Source organism: Sinocyclocheilus grahami, unplaced genomic scaffold, assembly GCF_001515645.1.
Source record: "Sinocyclocheilus grahami isolate Dianchi unplaced genomic scaffold, SAMN03320097.WGS_v1.1 scaffold606.1, whole genome shotgun sequence".
NCBI classification, from domain to species: domain Eukaryota; kingdom Metazoa; phylum Chordata; class Actinopteri; order Cypriniformes; family Cyprinidae; genus Sinocyclocheilus; species Sinocyclocheilus grahami.
In genome coordinates this window covers 492,990-518,236 of record NW_015505785.1, presented here as the reverse complement: position 1 = coordinate 518,236, position 25,247 = coordinate 492,990, and the positions used below count along the sequence as shown (strand labels likewise).

Sequence of the window (25,247 nt, the reverse complement as noted above, 5' to 3'; positions counted from 1 at the left end):
CTCTCTCTCTCTCTCTCTCTCTCTCTCTCTCTCTCATTCAGCTCAGCTCCAACAATGAACTGTTCCAATTATACACTTATTTTCACATAGCTATGAGAAGCGTTAAACATGGACGCGCGTGCAGTTGCTGTACTGTTTTAAAGCTTTAATCAGGATAAAACCGTATATTAAAAGCTAACATAAGCAGTAGTATTTACAAATAACAGCGTATCTAAAAGTATGAGACAACAACAAACAAAAGCATAGGCCTACCATTAAAAGCCATGCTTGCACAAGTTCTGCACGATCCTCTTCAATAATATCCTCTGCTTCTCAATCGAGCTCAAAATGATAAGCGATATTAACGACGCCGTTGTTTACAATACAACCGGAGCACATGCCGCTGAGGTGAGGGGCGGGACGTTTAGACGTGTACTATAGGCGGTTTAGCCAATCATAACACACTGGGCTAGCTAACCAATCAGAGCCCATCGCCTATTTCTGAGGGAGGGGCTTCATAAAAGCAGGAAATGATCAGCGCGTTTCTCAGAGAAGGGACAGAGCGGTGTGGAATAAAGGTAAATTATGTAAAAAAGAATGCGTTTTTTAAAAAAACGAAGCATTAACACATGTTAGACTGCACCCCATAAACACAATCAAGCCTAGAAAAAAAACAGTTAACCACCCCAGTGTATTTATATATGTATATGCAAATGCAATTGCTCTGGTGGACCTCACCTGAGGATTATGGGTAGTCTTGTGGCATCTACAGGAGCAGATGATCACTGAAGAACCTCGCGGTACGTCTGTCTTGAAATCTATATATATATATATATATATATATATATATATATATATATATATATATATATATATATACTGTATTTTTGTCTATATTGTCTGTATTGTACTTAGCGATATTATAGGCTTTTTTTAATGCAAAACATTTCATATTGAAATAACTATACTGCCATGATAACTAATTTTTTTATTTTATTTTATTGTTTTTATTTTATTGGTTTATTTAATAGGGACCATGCATATTCATGAACATTGTTGTATAAATATACACCATGTAAATATGCCAGAATTAGTAACAATAACTACTTTTCAGCTGCAGTCCCTAGGCAGGGAACATAAAACTAACATAAAGACAGCCAACAATAATACAACATTCATTCACTATAAATGAAAAGATACACATAATGATAACTATACTGCCATTTACAAAAAATGAATGATTAAATAACAAATTCCTGTCCAATAATCAACTTACTCTCCAATCTTCTGTAGTTCACCTCCCCTTCCAGTGTACAGCGTCAAACAGCCTTTAAAAACTGAGGCATAACTGCAGCAAAATACAAATGTACTGTGAATAGTTCTGTAGACTGTAAACTTTTAGTCTTGTATATCAACAGTTTTAGTGATACTTACTGTCAAATTATAAAACTGTTCACTATTGTTATAAACAATAATATAAACAATCAAATGAATTGATTGTTTGTATTATTGCAGAATGAATGTGTCTTTTGAGCATCTGTTCAAATGTCTGAAAGAAAACGTCTGATAGACTTTCAATGTGCATCACTCATCAAACACAGTCTCACCCTTTGGTAAGTCTGATGATGTCACCAGCCTGGATGAGGCCACCGACTTCGTCCCAAACCGAAATACTGATGCTGCCCGTCTTGTCAGCCACTTTACATGTGCGCACCTCATGACCGTCTTTGGTCTTCGTCACTCGTCCTTGAATGAGACAGAGAAAAGAAAAAATTATAATTTACAGTAAAAAAAACCCTGATATTCCTATGTACATTAGGGGTTTATGTTACATCTTATGCTGTTAAATTAATGTTTATTGCAATTTGTTTAGAGTCGTGTTTTCACCACCTGTATTATGGTGGTTGTCATATTATAATAGATAATTATAAACTATAAATAATTATAAAAAGAAAAAACAGTAATGTGGTATATTAACGCTATTTCAGTTAATAAAATATACAGTTACTGTAAATTGATTTCAGTCTTTAAAACTTTAAATGTTGCTACCATATTTTTTACTGTAAAATTCTGGCAACCATATCTGCAGTTAAATTTCATGGATTTTTTATTTATGCTTTATTACTTAATATACTTAAATATATTTTAAAAAGGAACTAAATGTCAATGACAAATGGAGCTGATAACAAAAAGTACCAAAATTGAAAGGAGTACTATGAGTACATGATTAATATGGACATATTACAGCACTAGGGTATTGATTATATTAAAATATGAACAAAAAGGTTTGTCAGTGTGTACCATTGTACCACTATGGAAGCCCGTTTCTGCCACTGAATAAAAAAATAAAAGAGGTAATTGTGACTTTTTATCTCACAATTCTGACTTTTTTTCTCAGAATTGTGAGATATAAACTCGCAATTGCGAGTTATAAAGTCAGAATTGTGTGATATAAACTCACAATTGCGAGTTAAAGTCCAATTTTGAGGGGGGGGAAAGACTGATATGTTCTCAGAATTGCGAGTTTATATCTCACAATTCTGACTTTATATCTCACAATTCTGACTTTATATCTCACAATTCTGACTTTATATCTCACAATTCTGAGAAAAAAAGTCAGAATTGCGAGTTTGTATCACGCAATTCTGAGAAAAAAAAGTCAGAATAGTGAGATAAAAAGTCGCAATTACCTCTTTTCTTTTTTATTCAGTGGCGGAAAGGGGCTTCCACAGTACCATCACATAACTTTTATATCACGTCATTTTTTTTACAGCATCAATCCATTAGATGAACAGTTATTATTGAAATTCAGCAGTGTGGGACTGCTATTGTTGGTTCCTGTATGATAATATGCTTTTGGTTTTCCTGATATGTGGATCACTTTAAATAAAAAGCATCTGCTAAACAATTATATGTTAATGCAGTTAAATGCTTATATTTGTTTCTTTCTTTTGTTCATTGTTTCATCCTTCCACTTCATGTAATGTGTTGTTTGGACACCTGTTTCCAGCACGATGAAGATGACATTGAGATTCTTGAGTCCAGGTTTAATGTCCTTCACATGAGTCTCTGTGCTCATGATCAGTCTACTTCTGCCCAAATCCTGCAAGACCTGATACACAACATGTCAGTCCACATCTGATGCATTAACACTCACTATTTCAAATGGCATGTAAGACAATACTAATTAAGGATGCATGTATGCAAATAACTTTTTTTGTCCAACAAACATTAATTTCGCTGTGACGACACATGCACGTGCAACACTGACAGCTGATACTACACATTTTCAAAGCAGGGAACTAATGCAAACACTTACTGGTTAGCACTGAGCTATGGCCGCACTGACTGTTTTCTGTTTTAATAGTAGCCTACTATTTCTCGTCATCTGCAACACTTCGTGTGAATAATCCTGAACAAACCCACTGCTCGTAATGTTATTTAAGGCGCTGAATGTTCTGACGGCGGTCAATCATCACAGTGAACGTGGACATTCAGCTACCGCTTACAGTTGTTGACGGTTTTTTTTCTAAAACGTCATGACGCAATGTTTTCCGTACGTAATGACGTAGTTATCCGCACGTATACGACCTGCACAACATATGCATAATGTTAAAGTTGAATTATCTGCCAATGAAATGTGAAAATGTGTCACAACATTGGGAAAATGTTCAAGTTTTTACAGATACATTTTTAGAGGCTTGAGTTGTAACGTTACAGTCCTTCTTGTGAACTTTAAGTAATGCACATGCGTGTTAATCCACATACGATAGATATCTAGGCTGCATTTAACGCGTTAAAACGGGGCATTAAATCCCTCATTCATTTGACCCGAGAGAATTTGCGACTTTTTAAGGTAAGATCGATTCAAATAAGTGTGTTTAGGGCGCGTTTTAAAGCTGTTTTATGAATGCACACGCTGTTACACCATAAAGAAAAATCGCTGGGCAAATTCAGAAGTGAAAATAGTTGGGGGCGCAATCCAAATTAAAAATGTCCTAAATTAGAGCAACTCGGGATGTATGTATTTATTTGAAAAATGACTTTTAATTAAGTCCATCAAACGAATTTTTCCATTTTGTAGGCTTTATGCGTTCGTCAGTTATTCTTCAGCATTCAAATTTCACGTAACAATAAGATGCTAATACCATGTTTATTTGTTTCTTTGTTTTGCTCATCTACTGTGGTTGTACAGTAACTTTCAGCTCAGTGTAAATACCATAGTGCATGTTACAGTAATTATTCACTTGTGGAAATAAAGATGTCTTGTAACACAACAAGGATTACAGCAGTTTGCCCCAAATAGGTCTCCGTTTATTCTATCATTTCTTTCTTAGTAGTTGTACAGTACATTCATATATTCATTATGCATATTGACCTTTTTCCGTCCTCATTTCTCAGGCTGAGGGACTTAAGACAAACAAAATGGCCACAGAATCTGATTTAGAAAATGAGATTAGCCCCGTTGACTTCATTCAGCTGCAAGAGTACATAGAATGTAAGTATATTTCATAAACCACCACATCAATAACATTATGAGAAATATTATTAATTTCCTTTCACTGACTCATAGATGATAGAATAACAAGATATATATGCTAAGTTATGAAGAATATTCTAAGTTAAATAGGTGACAAAAGGTTTTCATTATTTATTTGTTTGTTTGTTTTAATTTTTTCTTCCTTAGTAGTTGTACAGTACATTCATATATTCATTATGCATATTGACCTTTTTCCGTCCTCATTTCTCAGGCTGAGGGACTTAAGACAAACAAAATGGCCACAGAATCTGATTTAGAAAATGAGATTAGCCCCGTTGACTTCATTCAGCTGCAAGAGTACATAGAATGTAAGTATCTTTCATAAACCACCACATCAATAACATTATGAGAAATATTATTAATTTCCTTTCACTGACTCATAGATGATAGAATAACAAGATATATATGCTAAGTTATGAAGAATATTCTAAGTTAAATAGGTGACAAAAGGTTTTCATTATTTATTTGTTTGTTTGTTTTAATTGGACTTTTTCCCCCTTTGTTTTGAATTTCCTAGACGGCAGGATAAAGGTGAAAGATGCAATGAAGGAATTTCATGCTGGTGGAAAGCTGGTCCACCACAGGTTTGGAGATGTAAGCTTGACAATAACTTTCTGCTGGCTCCCCCAATAGTTCATTTGTCCATGAATGATATAATCATCACGTTAAAAATGATATGTGAAGTTTGGGGGGTTATTGTTTGATATTTAGCCAGATTTTGGTTAAATTTAAAGTATAGGCTATAACTTAAAGTTCCAAACCTGCATAACTTTCTTTTTCTGATTATTTGTATTCTGAAGAATGAGATCTGTTTTTGCCCATACACTGAAAGTCAGTGGGGTCCAACACAACTTTGTCACAGGTTTGGAAAGACATGACAGTCACTCAGTCGGTAAATGATGACAGAATTTTCTTTTTTGGGTGAACTATACTTTTAATATATGTGACCCTGGAGCACAAAAGCCTTTGTCTTAAGTCGCTGGGGGATATTTGTAGCAATAGCCAAAAATACATTGTATGGGTCAAAATTATAGATTTTTCTTTTATGCCAAAAATCATTAGGATATTAAGTAAAGATCATGTTCCATGAATATATTTTGTAAATTTCCTGCTGTTAAAATATATCAAAACTTAATTTTTGATTAGTAATATGCATTGCTAAGAACTTCATTTGGACAACTTTAAAGATGATTTTCTCAATATTTAGAATTCTTTGCACCCTCAGATTCCAGATTTTCAAATAGTTGTATCTCGGCCAAACCATACATCAGTGGAAAGCTTATTTATTCAGCTTTCAGATGATGTATAAATATCAATTTCAGAAAATTGACCCTCATGACAGGTTTTGTGGTCCAGGGTCACATATAGAATGTGTAGGACAGGGACAGAAGATATTTGTTAATGTTTTTTTATTTTATTATTATTGCGGTTTGCTGAATGTGAATCTAAAATCTCCATGAGTTTTTGAATTTTATGACTCTTTGCACTTTCCTCACTAAAGCACATAGATGCAACAGGATTTTCTCTGTTCCTCAAGAAGTATCTTGAGGTAGAAGATTTTCCAGCTGATTTCTGCCAGCGTCTCTACTGGTATTTCCAAAGATCTGAGCAGTGTTGTCCTGACCAAAGTCCTCACACCAAAGACGGTTAGCTGTTTCATTTTTGAGTCATCTTGAACTACAGAATTTCAGTAAATGTTACGAAATACACTTGTGTTTTGTCTTTCTAGCCTCTTCACATCCAAACCTCATGAGAGATCTAATGCTTTGTTTACATTTATGTGTCAAGTGCACAAGACAAAATTATAATGTTCTTCGGCACATGCACTTTTTGAATGTTTTGAATAAATGCAATACCTGACAGTGCTATTTTAAATAGTGAAAATAATATGAATTTATCGTTTAAAAGGTACAATATATAATCAGTGACAGTGTGCAAGCATCTGCATCTATAACTCCCTTCTGTATTATAATTATTTCTGTGCTGGTGTCACTGTTGCCTTCTGCATGGGAGTCCACAATACGTTTTTCAGTAATTACAGACAAAAATATATTTATAGTAGGTAAATGTGTTCTTGCTGTTGCTGTCTAACTGTAATTAAATTGCACAAGTACATATTATTTGTGGGTTTTCACTGCAAAACAAAAGAATAATGTCATAAATATCAACAACATTTTTGAGAAAAGCTGCAGCAATTTTTTATTTATTTATATTTTGTGGTGATCATTACATTGATATTTAGTGTTATTTGTTTGCTGTCAATCTTTGATCTCCTCTTTCAGACTGTGTCTCTCTTAAAGCTGTATCTTGTTACTTTTCAATATTGGAGGATGGAAATCCTCGAGACAAACTAGAGTGTAAGACATTCTTTGACTTTAAATCTCTAGTAGATAATATCACTAATGCTATGTAGTATGTACTAATGCCATTTATAATGCAAAATGAGTTGAATCATTTTTAATCATCTAAATTATTAAATAAACTTGCCATTTGTTTTAAGCGTAATTAGTCTACATGCAAAGTATTTATTATTTATAAAACATCTGTTTGGCAGACACCTTCAAATTATATGATAAAGATGACAATGGATATCTTGATAGCAAGGTAACAACAGGCAAACTTTTTTATATGTCTATGTATATTTTGATATTTCTATTTAATGCTACCCTCTTAATTCCCATTGTAGCTTACTTGGGTTCAAATTAGTCTACTAGCATGTCCAGTGATCTCCTCTTAAAATAAGTTATAATAATTATTTATTATAATAAATTCTGTTTTTTTTCTGTGTATATTTGTTTAAAAGGAAGTTGACAAAATTGTTACACAGATGATGCAAGCTGCAGAATACCTTGGATGGGATGTGACAGAAGTAAAGCCAGTAAGTTCATACATACAAGTACTGTAACGGTTTCAGAAGGTATTACTGGTTTGGAGAAATTGCTTTTGCTTTTTCAAAGTTAGTTTGTACCAGTGATGGCCTAGTGTTTTTTTTTTTTTCCAATAGTCCCAGATTTTCTGCTTTTAAAATGTCTATTACATAAAAGGAAAGAAAACATTTAAAGGGGTCATATGATGTGATTTAAATTTTTCCTTCCTCTTTGGAGTGTTACAAGCTCTTGGTGCATAAAGAAGATCTGTAAAGTTGCAAAGACTAAAGTCTCAAATCCAAAGAGATATTCTTTATAAAATTAAGAGTCAACCACGCCTACCAAAAACGGCTCGTTCTAACACGCCCCCACATACCTACGTCACTATGTGGGAAGATTTGCATAACGCCGCCCAAATGTTCACGCAAAGAAAGAAGGCGTAACTTTTATTCTCGCTGTAGTATTGTTGTTGCTGTCGCCATGCCGTGAAGGCACTGTGTGTTTCGTTGTGAAAGTGAAACTACTTTGTTTGGTCTTCCAAAAGAGGACGATATCTGCTTCATCATGCCTGGATCTGATCCGTGCTGGTTGCTGAGGAAATACATCAACTTTGTGCTGTCGATCGCCGGATCGGCTTTCACCGCAGACGAAGCGGGGTCCAGCCCGGAGTCGTCACATGTGGTTGCCGCAAGCCTCCTTCGTCGAATCCGCCGGCCACGCCATTCTCAAGCCCGCTGCCGCTCACTCTAGCCCACCGTGTGTGACACCGTGTGTTTCGTTGTGAAAGCGAAACTACTTTGTTTGGCCTTCCAAAAGAGGACACAACTAGAAATCAGTGGTTAAGTTGTATTTACAACACTGTTCCAGAACACTTCAACCCAAATATTTCGATGTGTGTGCAGCGCATTTTATGGAGGACGAGGACTGTTTCCTGAGAGAGTAGACTACAATGCCGATGTCTCTTTCTATAAAGTGGGGCAGTTCCAACTTTGCAAGGACAGTCTGGTGCTTCTGATTTACAGCCTGTAAGTAAGTTTTCATATTTAAAGAATTTGCCACTGATGATTCAAACGCGAGTTTTGGGCAGTGTAGAGTAGGGCTTGTTGTTTGTCATTTCTCCTATCACAAATGCAGACATGGTTTTATGTTTACGTGGCGCGATACGCAACGTAACGCATAAAAAGACAGTATAAGTCATTATAATCAGTAGTTATGTCCCCTCTGGATGCAACAAATGCCTAGTTTATAATGGGTTTTAATGTTTTTGACTCGTCGCTCCGGTCGGACAGGGCATCACAGTATGGTAAAGGGGCGTAACATTTCCGTCACACGCTTGAGGTATTCGGCCACTACAGCACACCTCGCATTTCAGACCGATGAGCTTTGTAAAAATCGACGCTTTTCAGAAAGGCGGGGCATAGAGGAGAAACAATAATGTACAGTAGGTGGAAAATAATGTGTTTTTTTAACCTTAAACCGCATAATTTCATTACACCATATACACAAAATAATGGGTTACACTTTACTTGAAGGGGTGTGCATAAGACTGACATGACACCTTCATAATCATGACATGACACCTACATAATCATGACATGACACATGTCATGAATATGAAGGTGTTTTATGCATGTTTATGACAACTGTCATTAAGTGTCATTCGCTCAGTTATGTCATTTTTAATGCAAAGATGACATTGTTTGAGATGTCTTTGTTATGGGCTATGGTTAGGGGTAAGGGTAGGGGTAGGGTTAGGTCAAATAATGTCATATTTGCATTAAAAATGACATAACTGAGTGAATGACACATAATGACAGTTGTAAAAAACCTCCTTCATATTCATGACATGTGTTATGTCATGATTATGAAGGTGTCATGTCAGTCTTATGCACACCCCTTCAAGTAAAGTGTTACCAAATAATGTTCTTTTTAGCAACATCATATGACCCCTTTAAAGTCAAGTTAAATCATGTCATGTACCTTGTTTCTGAAATTCATTTGCCATGGATGACTCCACACCATGTTCTGTCAAACTCTTTCCTCATCAGAGTGACCTTGTCAATCTTATTGGGAAATAAGATACAGGTTTCAGTCACTACTGTGTAAAGCTGTCTTTGAAGATGACAAACAGTGCCACTTTTTAAGCTGGCACACCGTAAATCAGAATGCACCATATTTCTTTATTTTTACTGTGCTAATTGTGAATGATTCATCCATCCATACGTTTTATAAAAATGTTTAACCTTTAATTACCATATCATACCTTTCTCTTTCTATAACATGGCTCTTCTCTGCTAAGCCACCATTCTCTAAACAACATCCATCCACCATCTCAGTTCATTCAACAATGATGTGTAAAACCAAGTCCTGCTCTCGATTTAATTATTTTTTTGCTTTATTAGCTGATTCGCTTGGCAGTTGAAGCCCATCGTCCTCCATGAACATCAAGTTTCCCAGTCTTATTATCCCATACCCCACTAATATAAGTATATTTTAATTTTGTAATACATTTTCTCAGGTGCTTAGAGACATGCTAAAAGCCATAGACATAGACAGCAGTGGTACTTTAACCCAACAAGAATGGATACAAGGTGGCTTGAACAACATTCCTCTACTGGTTTTGCTTGGATTAAAGGTAAATAAGCTTTGTCATATGCATATGCATATGCATATGTATATGTAATCATACACCAATGTTGTCGTATGGTGTGGAATTCATTATATTGGTTTTTGTTTTAAACATTATCTTCAGGTAGCTGAAAAAGATGGCCAACATGTCTGGCGGCTGAAGAACTTCAACAGGCCCACATATTGCTTTGTCTGTCAGAACATGATGTTGGGCCTGCGAAAACAGGGCTTGTCATGCAATTGTGAGTTTATTAATGATAATCTTTTTTATTTAATTCATGAGCATATATTTTTTAATATCAATGTACGGCTTAACGTCTGTTCTGCCGCTTTAAATGCTCCAGCTCTTTAAAGCAGAATGGATTCTGATTGGCTGTCAGTGTTTTTATTGTTCATCAGCTGGAAAAAAAATAATTCTGAAAGTGATTCCAATGATATCATTCATATGTGCCATTATCAGTATAGTTGTGGTGTGGACTTCACTATTCCTTTACATTTAGAACAATATTGATCCCATAACTTCATCTTACTATTTCAGAACTATGGTTATTGACATAGTTATCGTCTTTGGTGTGAACGGGCCTTTATACATTCTCTCTTCATCCATAGTCCATTTCAAGAGCCCCAACATTTAGTATATATTCATTAGATACTGAAGATGCTTTTGCACAGGACAGTTTTGGGCTTTTTGTGCATGTGACACTGTATATTTATGGCCTTGTCTTGTCTGATTTCAAAAACATATTAAGAATACCCTTGTCTAGTGTCTTTGTATGCCCTTATTTGTGTCTTTTTTAATTGACATTGTCAGTGTTGCCCCTCTTCTTTTATTGATTTCTAGTTTGCAAATACACCGTCCACAGCAGCTGTGCCAACAAAAACCGCACACCGTGTGTCAGGACCTTTGTCAGATCCAAAACAGAGATAGGGGTGAGAAATGATAAAAAGAACATCTAATAGTTGCACAGTTCATAAATGACAGTTCACCTGCATGCTACTAATTGCTAATATTCACATTATTTTCTGCATTATGTAACATTTACTTGCTAATTATGTGTTAAAGTTGTTCACAAAAGGCATTAAAGCAGTAGTTCCCTCAAAGATGAAAATGGAAATGTACTCACCCTCAGGCCATCCAAGACATAGATGAGTTTCACTTGCTCACCAATGGATCCTCTGCAGTGAATGGGTGCCGTCAGAATGAGAGCTCATCTGATAAAAATAGTTACGTAAAGCTTTATTTATATACCACATTTTAAAACAGTGTTTACAAGGTGCATAAAAGAAATGAAATAATAAAACAAAATACAATAACCAGTGTATTTGACACAATAGAGTAATGTCTCAATACACCTGTCCGTTACCAGTGTATTTTAAACAATGGGGTAAGACCTCAATAAACCTGTCCTTTACAGCACAAGTAATCCACATGACTCCAGTCCATCAATTAACTTCTTTTGAAGCGAAAAGCTGTGTGTTTGTAAGAAACAAATCCATCATTAAGGAATTTTACATTTACACTGTTGCTTCTGGCTAAAATATGAGTCCATAATAACTTTTCCTCCAGTGAAATAGTCCATCTCATGTTTTCCTCTCTCAACTAAATCCACTGGCATGTTTAAGAACAGGTTTGGAATGTTTTTGCTTGTAAACGGTGCTTGATCTGTGCATATTCTGTCCATATTCAGTTCAGATGACTTTATCACTGGAGATATTGATGTTATGGATAGAGGACTCTTATTTTAGCTGGAAGCAATGGTTTGAAGTTAAAAACATCTTAATGATTTTTTAAAAACACAGCTTTTCGCTTCACGAGATGTGCAAGATGTTTTTATCGGCTGTTTGGACTCCCATTCTGACGGCATCCATTCACTGCAGAGCATCCATTGGTGAGGAAGTGGCGTAATGATAAATTTATCCAAATCTGTTACAATGAAGAAACAAACTAATCTGCATCTTGGATGGCTCAAGGGTGAGGACATTTTCAGCACATTTTCATTTTTGGTTGAACTATTTCTTTAATGCAAGGTAATGCTTGTCCTGATTTTTTTCCCCTTCACCAGTGTTCAGTTCATGATTGGATCAGTGCTGACTGTGAATCCAACAAATGTGAGATTTGCCACAAAAAGATTAAAATGCTCACAGGAAAGAGCTGCGCGTGGTGTCATCGCATGGTGAGTGCCGATTATTTTTGTCCAGATCTGCCACTATTAAAAGCAAACGTGACCTAAAGACTTCATTTATTTTGTTGGTTGTTTTATTTAGAGAGATCTGGTACTGTATACAGTAAATGTTTAGATGCTGATGTTTTTTTGCTTGTGATGATGAATGTAGCGCCACAGTGACTGTGTTCCTCTGGGCTCATCACACTGTGACTGTGGACTATTACAGCATCACATCCTTCCGCCCTGGGCCATATGTGCTGTAAGCAACAACTAGAACAATATAAAATATTATTATTATTTTTTATTATTGTTGTTGCTGCTGCTGTTGATATATAGGCAGTTTTGTTATAACTATTATAGCATTTTGTATATAATAATTGTAGCATTTCCCCTCCTCATGTTCAATTATAGATGGACTCTAGCTCAGGATGTAGTCTGGGAGAAAATTACCTGGCAAACATAAATTCAGATGGACACTTTCTGCAGGCAAGCAGACATTTACATTTAAACCAATCTTGAATTTAAATATTATAATTATACAGTGCTGCTTGAAAGTTTGTAAATCCTTCAGACTTTTCGATATTTCTGCATAAATATGACCCAAAAGATTATCAGATTTTCACACAAGTCCTGAAATTTTAGCCCATTCCTCAGAAGCGCTTCAACTCTGATGTTGGTGGGTTTCCTCCTATGAACTGCTTGCTTCAGCTCCTTCCACAACGTTTCAATTGGATTATGGTCTGGAATTTGACTGTCATTCCAAAACATTAACTTTGTTCTTCTTTAACCATTCTTTGGTAGAACAGCTTGTGTGCTTGGGTCGTTGTCTTGCTGCATGACCCACTTTCTCTTGAGATTCAGTCCTCGGGACAGATGTCCTGACATTTTCCTTCAGAACTTGCTGGTATAATTCAGAATTTATTGTTCATCAATGATAGTAAGTCGTCCTGGCCCAGATGCAGCAAAACAGGCCCAAACCATGATACCACCACCACCATGTTTCACAGATGAGATGAGGTTCTTATGTTGGAATGCACTGTTTTCCTTTCTCAAAACATTACGCTTTTCATTTAAACCAAAAAGTTATATTTTGGTCTCCTCTCTCCATTAAACATTTCTCCAGTAGCCCTCTGGCTTTGTCCACATGATCTTAGCAAACTGCAGACAGGCAGCAATGTTCTTTTTGGAGAGCAGTGGCTTCCTCCTTGCAGCTCTCTCATGCACTCCATGGTTGTTCAGTGTTAGGGTGGACTCATGAACATTAACATTAGCCGATGTGAAAAGACAAGAAGAATAGACCTCGCGGACTATTACGCGTCTTGCTTTTGGAGTGATCTTTGTTGGTCAACCACTCCTGGGGAGGGGAACAATAGTCTTGAATTTCCTCCATTTCTACACAATCTGTCTGACTGTGGATTTCTGGAGTCCAAACTCTTTAGAGATGGCTTTGAAACCTTTTCCAGCTTGATGAGCAACAACAACTCTTTTTCAGAGGTCCTCGGAGATCTCTTTTGTTCGTGCCATCATTCACTTCCACAAACATGACCAGACTTTGATATATATCGCTGTTCTTTAATTAAAATAGGGCACGCACTGACACCTGATAGTCATCCTATTGATTAAAAACAACTCTGAACAGATGGACTCTAAATTCACCTTCAAATCAACTGCTAATATAGAGATTCACATACTTTTGCCTCTCACAGATATGTAATATTAGATCATTTCCCTGAATAAATAAATGACAAAGCATATATTTTGGTCTCATTTGTTTGATTGGATTCTCTGTCTACTTTCAGGACAGTGAAAATCTGATGATCTTTTGGGTCATATTTATGCAGAAATATAGAAAATTCTGAAGGGTTCACAAACTTTCAGGCACCACTGTGTGTGTTTTTGTAATATATATATGTATGATAAATGTGTATGCATGTGCTTTAGTTTAATCATTTTCCACTCTGTTTATATATTTATTTACTCTGTCTAATTAGATATTTCCTGTGAATGACACACACCCTCTTTTGGTCTTTGTAAATCCAAAGAGTGGCGGAAAACAGGGAAAGAGGTTATACTCTCTATTGACTTTAAGAACTGTTCATTAAAACAGACTGTCTAGTGCCCTAAAATGGTTAAGACCACAACAATATTTTTACATTTACGTAAGTACATTTAAAATTGCATGCTTAATGTCATTATCTGGTTTGTCGTAGAGTGTTGAGGAAGTTTCAGTACCTCCTGAACCCACGACAGGTGTACAATCTTGAGAATGGAGGACCAAATCCGGGGTATGTTTTATAAATAGTGTGGACAAACACCATTATGGATTCAGTTCAAAAACTCATGTGTCTATGAATGTGTATGCATTTCAGGCTCCAGTTCTTTCAAAATCTTCATAAATGCAGAGTCCTGGTCTGTGGAGGAGATGGCACTGTTGGGTGGATTTTGGATGCTATTGGTGAGAAACACAAATTTATGCACAAATCCAAAGATTTGTCATGGTATGCACACAATTTTCTTTAATAACATTGTATTTTGTTGCCCATTAAAACCTATACCCATTTGTTTACTCAGCTTTTGATGTTTTTATTGTAGTTTATTTGGTAAGTTGCATGAGCCATGTGAGCCTTAAAAGGATCGTATGACTGTAATCTAGTTCTCCTGCCACAACCATGAGGACGGCTGGAGTCAAATCCTTGCATGGACCAAAAACACACAAAACTCTCTCAAGAATCCCCTCACCAGCCTCACTCCCTGCCAATGCGTACTCGGCTTCCAACCGTCCCTGTTTCCCTGGTCAGGAGAGCCATTGGTGGTTTCATCTGTGGGCCCCTGGTTCGAGCAGAGCGAGAAGGTATGGAACTCAGCTCACTTCCATCTCTTAATGGGCTGTCAGAAGAGCCAGGCAGACAAGAGGAGAACAGCAAGCCCTACTTACCATCTAGGACAGAAGGTCTGACTCTCTCCCAGAGATATCTGTGCTCAACTGCCCTGCAAGAAGATAAGTCCCCGCTATATTGGTCCATTTACTATCAAGAGACAAATCAACCCAGTCACCTTTCTGTTTACACCTCCCAGCATATTACCATATTGCACCCACATCCTATGTGTCAATCCTCAAGCCTTATCCCCTTCACTGAGTCTGGTGGGCCTACGATCCTCCTCCAGTGCTGCTTCTAGATGATGGGCCGGTCCTGTGCTGTCTGTGAGATCCTGGACTCCCGGTGTAGGAGGAATCATTTTGAGTACCTGATCGACTAGGAAGGTTACGGTCCTGAGGAGAGTTCATAGGTACCTCGAGGTGGCATCCTTGTTTCGACCATCCTGAACGACCTCTACACGGTTCATCTCATCTTCACTGCATGGATGGGATCAGCCCGGACATCTGAGGTTCTGGTCCTCTGGAGAGGTCTGTGGAGGGGAGGGTACTGTCACTGCTTCACCGGACGCTCTCCCTCAGTCACAGTCCACGTTCACCAGTGTACTGATCAGCAACACCTGTCACCAATCAAGGACGCTATTTAACATGGACTCGCTCATCGTCTGGACTCTCTTGTGCACACAGTGTTACATACTCTCTCCTGTTGAACTTGCCTGGTATTCTGCATCTCAGTCATCCAGTCTTAGTTCTCCAGTCCTTCTCATCTCTGTGTTCCTGTTGCCTTGTCAAGTTTGCTTGAGAATTCCAGTTGTATTCTTTATGTTGCTATTTCCATCGGCAAAGACTATTATATCTTAACCGCCTTTGTTCATCTCACCACTGTTCAGTGCTAACCGTTCTGTTTTCACCTCACCTGTTTTGTTTCAATAAAGTCCCACCTTACATTATTTTCCTCTTTTCAATCTTTAAGCTGTTACACTGAGATGTACATCACAATACGGAAGTAACGATCTGTCACTACTTGCATTTCATTACAAATTTAACAGAATACAATCTCATAAAGGCAATAAATGTATGTATTTCTTAGTATTTAAAAATGTAATAGTTAAGTAAACAAGTTAATTTAAGCAGACCTGTTATTTTGTTTTACTTCAGATAAAGCTGATATGGCGATTCGCCCTCCAGTTGCAATCCTTCCTCTTGGGACAGGAAATGATCTGGCACGGTGTCTGCACTGGGGAGGGGGTGAGTCTTTTCTTGAACAGCCTAGTCCATGAATACTGTCTGCATCAGTTGGGGTATTTCCACATGCTCTCTCATGCTGCTAATGTATGATGTACATGTTTGATGTTACACTGAGCGAGTTGTCCTATCTTAGGCGCTGTTATGCTGATATCACATGACAACCTCTGTCTGAGTTCTTACTACTAAAAATAGCAACAATACTTTGTTTACTTTAACACTTTAAAGAAACAAAGCATGATATGCCAACTGTCAAAAATTTACAGGTGCATCTCAATAAATTAGAATGTCGTGGAAAAGTTCATTTATTTCAGTAATTCAACTAAAATTGTGAAACTCATGTATTAAATAAATTCAATGCACACAGACTGAAGTAGTTTAAGTCTTTGGTTCTTTTAATTGTGATGATTTTGGCTCACATTTAACAAAAACCCACCAATTCACTATCTCAACAAATTAGAATATGGTGACATGCCAATCAGCTAATCAACTCAAAACACCTGCAAAGGTTTCCTGAGCCTTCAAAATGGTCTCTCAGTTTTGTTCACTAGGCTACACAATCATGAGGAAGACTGCTGATCTGACAGTTGTCCAGAAGACAATCATTGACACCCTTCACAAGGAGGGTAAGCCACAAACATTCATTGCCAAAAGGCTGTTCACAGAGTGCTGTATCCAAGCATGTTAACAGAAAGTTGAGTGGAAGGAAAAAGTGTGGAAGAAAAAGATGCACAACCAACCGAGAGAACCGCAGCCTTATGAGGATTGTCAAGCAAAATCGATTCAAGAATTTGAGTGAACTTCACAAGGAATGGACTGAGGCTGGGGTCAAGGCATCAAGAGCCACCACACACAGATGTGTCAAGGAATTTGGCTACAGTTGTTGTATTCCTCTTGTTAAGCCACTCCTGAACCACAGACAACGTCAGAGGCGTCTTAACTGGGCTAAGGAGAAGAAGAACTGGACTTTTGCCCAGTGGTCCAAAGTCCTCTTTTCAGATGAGAGCAAGTTTTGTATTTCATTTGGAAACCAAGGTCCTAGAGTCTGGAGGAAGGGTGGAGAGGCTCATAGCCCAAGTTGCTTTAAGTCCAGTGTTAAGTTTCCACAGTCTGTGATGATTTGGGGAGTAATGTCATCTGCTGGTGTTGGTCCATTGTGTTTTTTGAAAACCAACGACACTGCACCCATTTACCAATAAATTTTGGAGCACTTCATGCTTCCTTCTGCTGACCAGCTTTTTGAAGATGCTGATTTCATTTTCCAGCAGGATTTGGCACCTGCCCACACTGCCAAAAGCACCAAAAGTTGGTTAAATGACCATGGTGTTGGTGTGCTTGACTGGCCAGCAAACTCACCAGACCTGAACCCCATAGAGAAACTATGGGGTATTGTCAAGAGGAAAATGAGAAACAAGAGACCAAAAAATGCAGATGAGCTGAAGGCCACTGTCAAAGAAACCTGGGCTTCCATACCACCTCACCAGTGCCACAAACTGATCACACTCCATGCCGCGCCGAATGGAGGCAGTAATTAAAGCAAAAGGAGCCCCTACCAAGTATTGAGTACATGTACACTAAATGAACATACTTTCCAGAAGGCCAACAATTCACTAAAAATGTTTTTTTTAATTGGTCTTATGAAGTATTCTAATTGGTTGAGATAGTGAATTGGTGGGTTTTTGTTAAATGTGAGCCAAAATCATCCTAATTAAAAGAACCAAAGACTTAAACTACTTCAGTCTGTGTGCAATTAATTTATTTAATACACAAGTTTCACAATTTGAGTTGAATTACTGAAATAAATGAACTTTTCCATGACATTCTAATTCATTGAGATGCACCTGTAATTCATATTATCCATGCTATTTGGGACATACTTTTTTAAAAGTTGTCAAGTAAGTTTTAAACCAAATGTAGTATCTACTTCGTACATATTTCAGCCCCAGCTATTGACTTATCAAGGTGCCAGCAAGAACAAAACAAAACAAAACAAAAAATTCCTTTATCAGTGGTATAGTGATGTATGATACATAGCTCACACAGAAATTACTTTCAAATCAAGCAGATTTCTGTCGGTCAGTGTAAGAAATTGCCTCGATCAACTTGAACACAATGCACAATCTGTGTTGGGAAATTGAAGTGACTGATTACTGTAACATGCTGTGAAGCTGTACCTTATCAGACTCCATAAAACTATGCTGAGTTGAAACATAATAATACTTACTGTACATTTCCCACTTCTGGAGGGCCCTCCAATAAAATTGGTCACTGGCAAAACATTGGCCACATGGTTGATGCTGTGGTACTCATTCATTTAATTTCTTTAATTTGGATTGGATTAAACAGGATATGAAGGCACTGGTCTGACAGAAATCATTAAGCAGATTGAAGAGAGTATACAGGTACAGATGGATCGCTGGAGTTTGCAAGTCATTCCAGCAGATATGGAAGACGAGGGCGACCCAGTGCCTAATGATATTATTAACAACTATTTCTCTCTTGGTGTGGTGAGTGCCTTTTAATTTCCTCTTGATGGATTTTGAGTCATTTGGCTCTTAGAATAGAGGGACTTTTTTCTGTATTTGGCAGGTATATTGCATTCGTGTCAATAATTTCGGTGGTTCCTTCAACAGGATGCATCTATAGCACACCAGTTTCATGTGATGAGAGAGAAGCATCCACAGAAGTTCAATAGTAGGTCAGTATCTGAAATGTGCTTAGTACATTGTGTTGTTTTGACAACGTTTTTTGCATTTATTGCTTAGTTTAGTTCTAACTGTCCTACATTTATCTGTTTTCTGACATGAAAGAGCCAGAAATAAGCTGTGGTATTTTCAACTCGCAACATCTGAGACCATTTCAGCTTCCTGCAGGAACCTCAAGGAATGTCTCACCATTGAGGTAAATGATTGTTTAATAGTTGCACAGGATTTCCATTGACTTTTCTCACTATAAAGTCTACAAACAAAGTTATTAAATGTTTTCGCCATTGATGCCCAGGAAAAAGAAGGTGATTTAACACACCTTTTTTTGCAGGACATGTCACACATTTTATTTTAATAAGGAACCTTCCATCACATGACATTAGAGCTTATTTAACCCAAAAAAACCCTATGGTATTATATTTGATATACGGCATTATATAAGGCGTTTAATTTATCAACATGATCAACGTGATCTACTACATTCATTCTGTTGTCTGATTGACAGTTTATTGGGGCTTATTGCTTTATTGTATATAGGTTCAATGAACTGTTCCATTTAAAAACAAAAATAGACTAAATTTTCATATATCTGGCAGGGTTAATGTGTAATGAGTAAAACAATTTTGAAAAAAAAAAGATACATGAAACAACATGTGAAAGGTAACATAAAAATATCAAACAATTAAAACATTCTAACGTACAAGAATAGTAATTAACAAATTGTAAAAAGTGAGTGTAAAAAACTTTAAACAACTAAAGTGACCAAAAAAAAAGTGACAAACCTGACTATTTATTTATTAATATTTATGACTAAATATTCTTGTCCCGATAAGTAGTTTCTTTATATAGTTGTCTTTTGTCTTATTTTTGTCACATGTCTCGCTTTCAATGAGGTGTTTCAAAATGAGCTGTAGTGTCAATGTCACTGTAGTGTTGTGGAGTTCCAGTCGAACTGAGCAGACTCTCATTGGAGGGCATTGCTGTCCTGAACATTCCCAGCATGCACGGTGGTTCAAACCTGTGGGGAGAAACAAAGAGTGCTGAGAAACTAAAGAAGCGGCACGAGGTCACTGTTGATCCTGATGCTCTTGAGATGTGCTCACAGTGTAAGCAAATTCTTATTACAATTAAAAACGAATCAAATTACCAACAATTCTAAGGTTAGATGTCTACTTAAGAGGGAAAGTTGACTATTGTTTGTTGGCCTTAATAAATGCTAGTTATTCTTAAATTTGGTGGGACTAAAAAGAAAGTTGTTTCAGAACAAATGATTACATTTTACAGTAAGAATGAACATTTTTCTTTTAAATAACATGAACCAGTGAGTTCACATTAACACCAGGTGTCTATTAATAAAGTAAATAGTCATTTTTGATTTCAAATACTGTATAATTCATGGTTGTTTGGTGATGCCCTTGTTGGCAAAATGTCACGATCATCACTTATGATAGTCTTTTACACTAAAAGCTATTTATACTTGTAGATATGAATGATAAACTCCTGGAGGTTGTGGGGCTGGAGAGTGTTGTGGAAATGGGTCAGATTTACACTGGCTTGAAGAGTAAAGCACATCGTCTGGCTCAGGCTGCTCACATCACTATCAGGTAATAGAAAAGCCTCTTACAAACTCTAGTGAAATTAAAGGATTAGTTCACTTCCAGAATAAACATTCCCGGATGATTTACTCACCCCCATGTCATCCAAGATGTTCATGTCTTTCTGTCTTCAGTCGCAAAGTAATCAAGGTGTTTGAGGAAAACATTCCAGGATTTTTATAATGGACTTCAATGGGGACCAACGGGCTGAAGATCCAAATTGCAGTTTCAGTGCAGCTTCAAAGGGCTCTACACGATCCCAGCCGAGGAATAAGGGTCTTATCTAGCGAAATGATGGGTCATTTTCTAAAAAGAATAATAATGAATATACATTTTAACCACAAATGCACATCTTGCATCGTATAGAGCCCTTTGAAGCTGCACTGAAACTGCAATTTGGACCTTCAGCCCGTTGGTCCCCATTGAAGTCCATTATAAAAATCCTGGAATGTTTTCCTTAAACACCTTAATTACTTTGCGACTGAAGACAGAAAGACATGAACATCTTGGATGACATGGGGGTGAGTAAATCATCCGGGAATGTTTATTCTGGAAGTGAACTAATCCTTTAACACTGATCAACATTATTTATATGCATTACTGAAAAGGCTTACAAGCACTAGTGAAAAAAATTAAGACATTAATCACCGTTAGTGAAACTCTTTCACATGCATTTTCAAAAAACTTTTTACAAACACCTAATGAATGCATCAACTATGGCCTATATGGCCCCTCATACGGTAAAGCAAGATGATATTTCACTAAATGTATTTTAGTATATTTTGTACTGCAATAAAGATTGTAGATTTCAAATTATTTGAATATTGTATGTTGAGCTGCAGTGCATGATACAGCATTGCTTTTTCTTCTCTTTTCTCTAGAACATATAAAACTCTGCCCATGCAGATTGATGGAGAGCCGTGGATGCAGCCTCCATGTACGGTAAGTGTGCTGTTTGGACAACCTAAACGGACGATGAACTGTGAAGATTTTTTTATGCATCCAGGTTATCATAGTGTGTCAATGTTAATTTGTTTACAGTGATTTCTCATTAACTGAAATGTTTCATTATGCATCAATTGTATGTTATAAATGTGGGCTGTCTGGCCAAAAAAAAAGACACTATTTGGACATAAGTCATTTCTGAATAGTCTAGGATTGGATTATTATTGCAGTGATTAACATGTTTCTGGCATGTTACATGTTTTGCAACAGTTCTTTTAACTGATGCAGTGCGTTGCTTTTTACTTCTCAAACAACCTTGTTGGAAGATGTACCCATGTTCATAATCCAAGATGACAATGCCAAGATTCACTGGACCTAAATTGTGAAATAGCAGCTCTGTGAGCACGAGGAATCATTTTCATGTATGAATTGGCCACCACAGAGTCCTGAGCTTAACCCTACTGAAAGTCTCTAGGATGTGCTGGAGTCTGCTTTACAGAGTGGCTCGACTCGACTCTCCCATTGTCAATACAAGATCCTAGCCAAAAATTAATGCAACTCTTGATGGAAATAAATTTTGTGACATTGCTTCATGGGGTCCTATTATGCTCTTTTGCAAAGTCTTGATTTTGTTTTGGGGGTGTACTAGAACAGGCTCTCATACTAGGTTGTTCGAAAAATACATTATTTTTCACATATTTTACATTATTACAACACCTCTCTCCCCAGTCTGGCATGAACGGCTCGAATAGTTCCTGTATCAAATGAAGGCCCGCCTTCTGAAATATGAAATGATCTGTGATTGGTTAGCTAGGCCAGTGTGTGCTGTGATTCGTTAGCTGGGCCAGTGTGTGTTGTGATTGGTTAGCTGGGCCAGTGTGTGCTGTGATTGGTTAGCTGGGCCAGTGTGTGTCGTGATTGGTTCAGTGTAAATATTGCGTCAAAATCAAATCAATTTGAGCGTGATTTAAACCCGGATGATTGTAACCACTCTAAGTTTGTCTGCCTTGGGAAAGCTAGCGTGTCTCGACATAGTGATAACACTCGTTGCCTTCTCTAGTGCAGCTCAACCAGGTCTCGTCCCATTCGTCGATATTTGTGATATCACAAATCCTGGAAAATCTGCGTTGTAGCCCAAACGAGTCGTTCGTTGTAGTTTTTGAAAAGTAATTTGTTAAATAAAATATCCCTTTGAAGTGGACTTTGAGCTTTGTAACTCTGCAGATCTTTTTTATGCTCAAACAGCAACGTTACAGACTAACTAAAGTTGAAAAAATGAAAAAGCATAATAGGACCCCTTTAATGTTGTTGAAGCAATGGCACAAAGACAGAACACAATGTTATCAAAGCTAAAGGTGGTCCAATGAAATATTAGGCCAGGTAGTGTAAGGTCTACTTCAGCACTTCCCGAAGACTTTCAGTGAGTTGGGGTTAAGCTCAGGACTGTGGTTGCTTGTCTTTCACAGTTTGAGCCTGATGAATCTTGCCATTGTCATCCTGGAATATGAACATGGGTATGTCTTCCAACATGGTTGTTTGAGAAATAAAAAGCTACACACTGCATCAGTTAGGGTTAAAAGAATTATTGCCAAACATGCCAGAAACATATTAATCGCTGCAATAATGATTCAATCCTAAAGTTTTGAGTATTTGCTTATTTAAATCCAGATGGTGACTTTTAACATTTTGTTTTGGCCAGGCAGCATATATTATCATTGTTAGGAGATGAATGACGCAGAATCAGTTCCAAAGTATACTAACCACATTACTTAAGGAGAGAACTGTCAAAGAACTGAACTGAACTAAAGAAACTAACTAGGACAACAACCTAAACAAGAAACTGAGAACAGACACATGAACAAATAAACAATGAAATGAAACATAATGCTGACAGAGGTACACATTATAGCATCACATGAATGAGTCCCCTCCATTACCACATGCTGAGTATTGTGATTATTCTGTGATGATCTCTAACATTCATACTCCAGGGGCCTCATTTATAAAGCGTGCTTACGCACAGATTTGATCTTAGAGTGTGCGTACGCTTAAATCCACGCCAGCACTCATATTTATAAAAACTGCCTTTGACGTAGAAAAGTGCTTAGCATCACGTCAGGGTCTGAATAGACGTTTTTTTGTCGGAGTACTGCAGGTTTTTGGAAATGTAAGCTGTTCTTGCGGCTCGCTATTCTAAATGAAAGAATTTGGACGATGACTGGTGATCTTTTATATGTTAAAGACATTCATTGGGAGTCTTTTACAAGGCAGAGAGCTGAAACCATTCATTTGCGTGCAAGTTCAAGATAATTTGCGATTCATAGATTTCACATCTGAAAGAGAAGCATACATGCGTTTTCTGTGCGACCGATCATTCTATGAATCGCACGTACGCATATCTGAGAGATGATCGTAAGATCAAATTTAGGATAGTTTCTGCGCAACATTTTATAAATGAGGCCCCAGATTTCATTATTGCTGGATAAAATACACGGGGTAAGGTGAATAACAGATGTTTGAACCTTCAAGCTGCATTCTGTGAAGTGATATTTGCTGTAGCTATATGTACTTTCTAATTAACATTAAAACTGATGTCTGTCTGTCTGTCGGTCTATTTGTAGATTCATATCACACACAAAAATCAGGCTAATATGTTGATGGCTCCTCCTGCTAAATCACTGGGATGCTTCCCCAAGTAAAACAGAAGCCTGAAGATCACAGCACAGAAGATCAAGTAGATGAGAAATGAGAATATATTTTAGAACATTATACCTTTTGTAATGTAGCACTGTATATTGTACTATAATAGTAAACATTTTACTTTTATAGCCTATGAAAATATCTTTTTAAAATAAATTATTAATATTTTTTTTCTTGCCTTCATTGCACTAGGCTTGTGTTCATCTTTACTGCTAATTTGTTTGGCACATACATTATGTATTTTCTGTTAGTTAAGAATCCTTTTACAGAAGTAGTCCTAGTATCTCACACGATTGTTTGTGATTGGTAACACATTACAACAAGGCTGTATACATTACCAACTGCACATGTAACATGTATTAGATATTAGATATATCACAGAATGCATGTATTATGAATTAATGAATATCTTTTCAGACATTTTTCATCTTGTTTGATGTTAATTTATCGTTTGAATTTTGTTCACTGTTATAGATAATTTTAGTTCTTCATTGTGCTGTCACTTTATTGTTATTAAAAATTAATTGGTAGTTCATGTTAACTATTGTATAATGTTTATGTACACACAACCTTGTAGCAGTGTAACCAACACATTTAATAAATAATCATACCGTGCTTTCATAGATTATCCTAGAATATAATGCGACTTTTCTTCACTGAATTGTTCTCTTTCTCTTAACTTCAGTGGTGACTGAAATCTCATTTCAATTTATTAATCACAGTTGTGTTTGGTGCTCTCTTAAGGTATTACGTGACAGTTGAGAAGGAGATTGTAATTTACTAAATAAATGCATAAAGGAAAATATTTTGTTGCCTGTGTTTTTGCATGTGCGATATGTTTGCTTTGCAGTGAAAAAAATGTTTTGCAATGTAATCAGAATCAGAAAGAGCTTTATTGCCAAGCGTGTTTGCACACACACAAGGAATTCATTCGTCTTGGTGTCAGGAGCTTTCAGTACAGAAAGAACTGACATAATGCAGGCATACATATAATTTAAGGTAA

General features: G+C 36.9%; 2 protein-coding genes across 6 annotated transcripts in view; one reads left to right on the top strand and one right to left on the bottom strand.

Annotated features, from left to right (window-relative positions):
• The window catches only part of nabp2 (nucleic acid binding protein 2), a 7,345-nt gene extending 3,833 nt beyond the window's left edge, over window positions 1-3,512 (bottom strand). Inside the window, exons 1-4 of one of the 2 annotated variants that reach the window (XM_016241005.1) lie at window positions 3,299-3,512; window positions 2,980-3,091; window positions 1,587-1,725; window positions 1,256-1,327 (exon numbers count right to left, since the gene is read on the bottom strand). In XM_016241005.1, the coding sequence (XP_016096491.1) occupies window positions 1,256-1,327; window positions 1,587-1,725; window positions 2,980-3,058 (290 nt within the window). In that variant the 5' untranslated portion in view covers window positions 3,059-3,091; window positions 3,299-3,512. The remainder of the gene's footprint in view (window positions 1-1,255; window positions 1,328-1,586; window positions 1,726-2,979; window positions 3,092-3,298) is intronic. The other variant, XM_016241006.1, reaches the window with a different exon arrangement.
• A 223-nt stretch (window positions 3,513-3,735) lies between these two features.
• Window positions 3,736-24,996, top strand: dgkab (diacylglycerol kinase, alpha b). Of its 4 annotated transcripts, XM_016241002.1 has the most exons (25): window positions 3,736-3,835; window positions 4,175-4,285; window positions 4,381-4,477; window positions 5,037-5,113; window positions 6,021-6,165; window positions 6,802-6,876; window positions 7,074-7,123; window positions 7,323-7,397; window positions 9,905-10,021; window positions 10,139-10,256; window positions 10,856-10,944; window positions 12,078-12,188; window positions 12,349-12,438; window positions 12,591-12,665; window positions 14,171-14,244; window positions 14,390-14,464; window positions 14,549-14,634; window positions 16,213-16,302; window positions 18,646-18,806; window positions 18,933-18,997; window positions 19,110-19,200; window positions 19,936-20,110; window positions 20,488-20,608; window positions 21,481-21,541; window positions 24,166-24,996. In XM_016241002.1, exons 3-25 carry the CDS (start codon window positions 4,405-4,407, stop codon window positions 24,241-24,243), a joined length of 2,172 nt encoding a protein of 723 aa, XP_016096488.1. In that variant the 5' UTR covers window positions 3,736-3,835; window positions 4,175-4,285; window positions 4,381-4,404; the 3' UTR covers window positions 24,244-24,996. The 4 variants fall into 4 exon arrangements, with proteins under 4 accessions (XP_016096488.1, XP_016096486.1, XP_016096490.1 ...); XM_016241000.1 differs by lacking the exon at window positions 4,175-4,285; XM_016241004.1 differs by lacking the exons at window positions 4,175-4,285; window positions 7,074-7,123 and having other exon boundaries at window positions 7,327-7,397.
• The last annotated feature ends 251 nt before the right edge of the window (window positions 24,997-25,247 follow it).

Excerpts from the sequence above, each read along its gene's own strand:
- dgkab (XM_016241000.1), top strand. The coding sequence starts at position 4,405 with ATGGCCACAGAATCTGATTTAGAAAATGAGATTAGCCCCGTTGACTTC. Across the intron at positions 10,257-10,855 it reads ACAGGGCTTGTCATGCAATT|TTTGCAAATACACCGTCCAC; the intron begins GTGAGTTTATTA and ends ATTGATTTCTAG. Across the intron at positions 10,945-12,077 it reads GATCCAAAACAGAGATAGGG|TGTTCAGTTCATGATTGGAT; the intron begins GTGAGAAATGAT and ends CCCCTTCACCAG.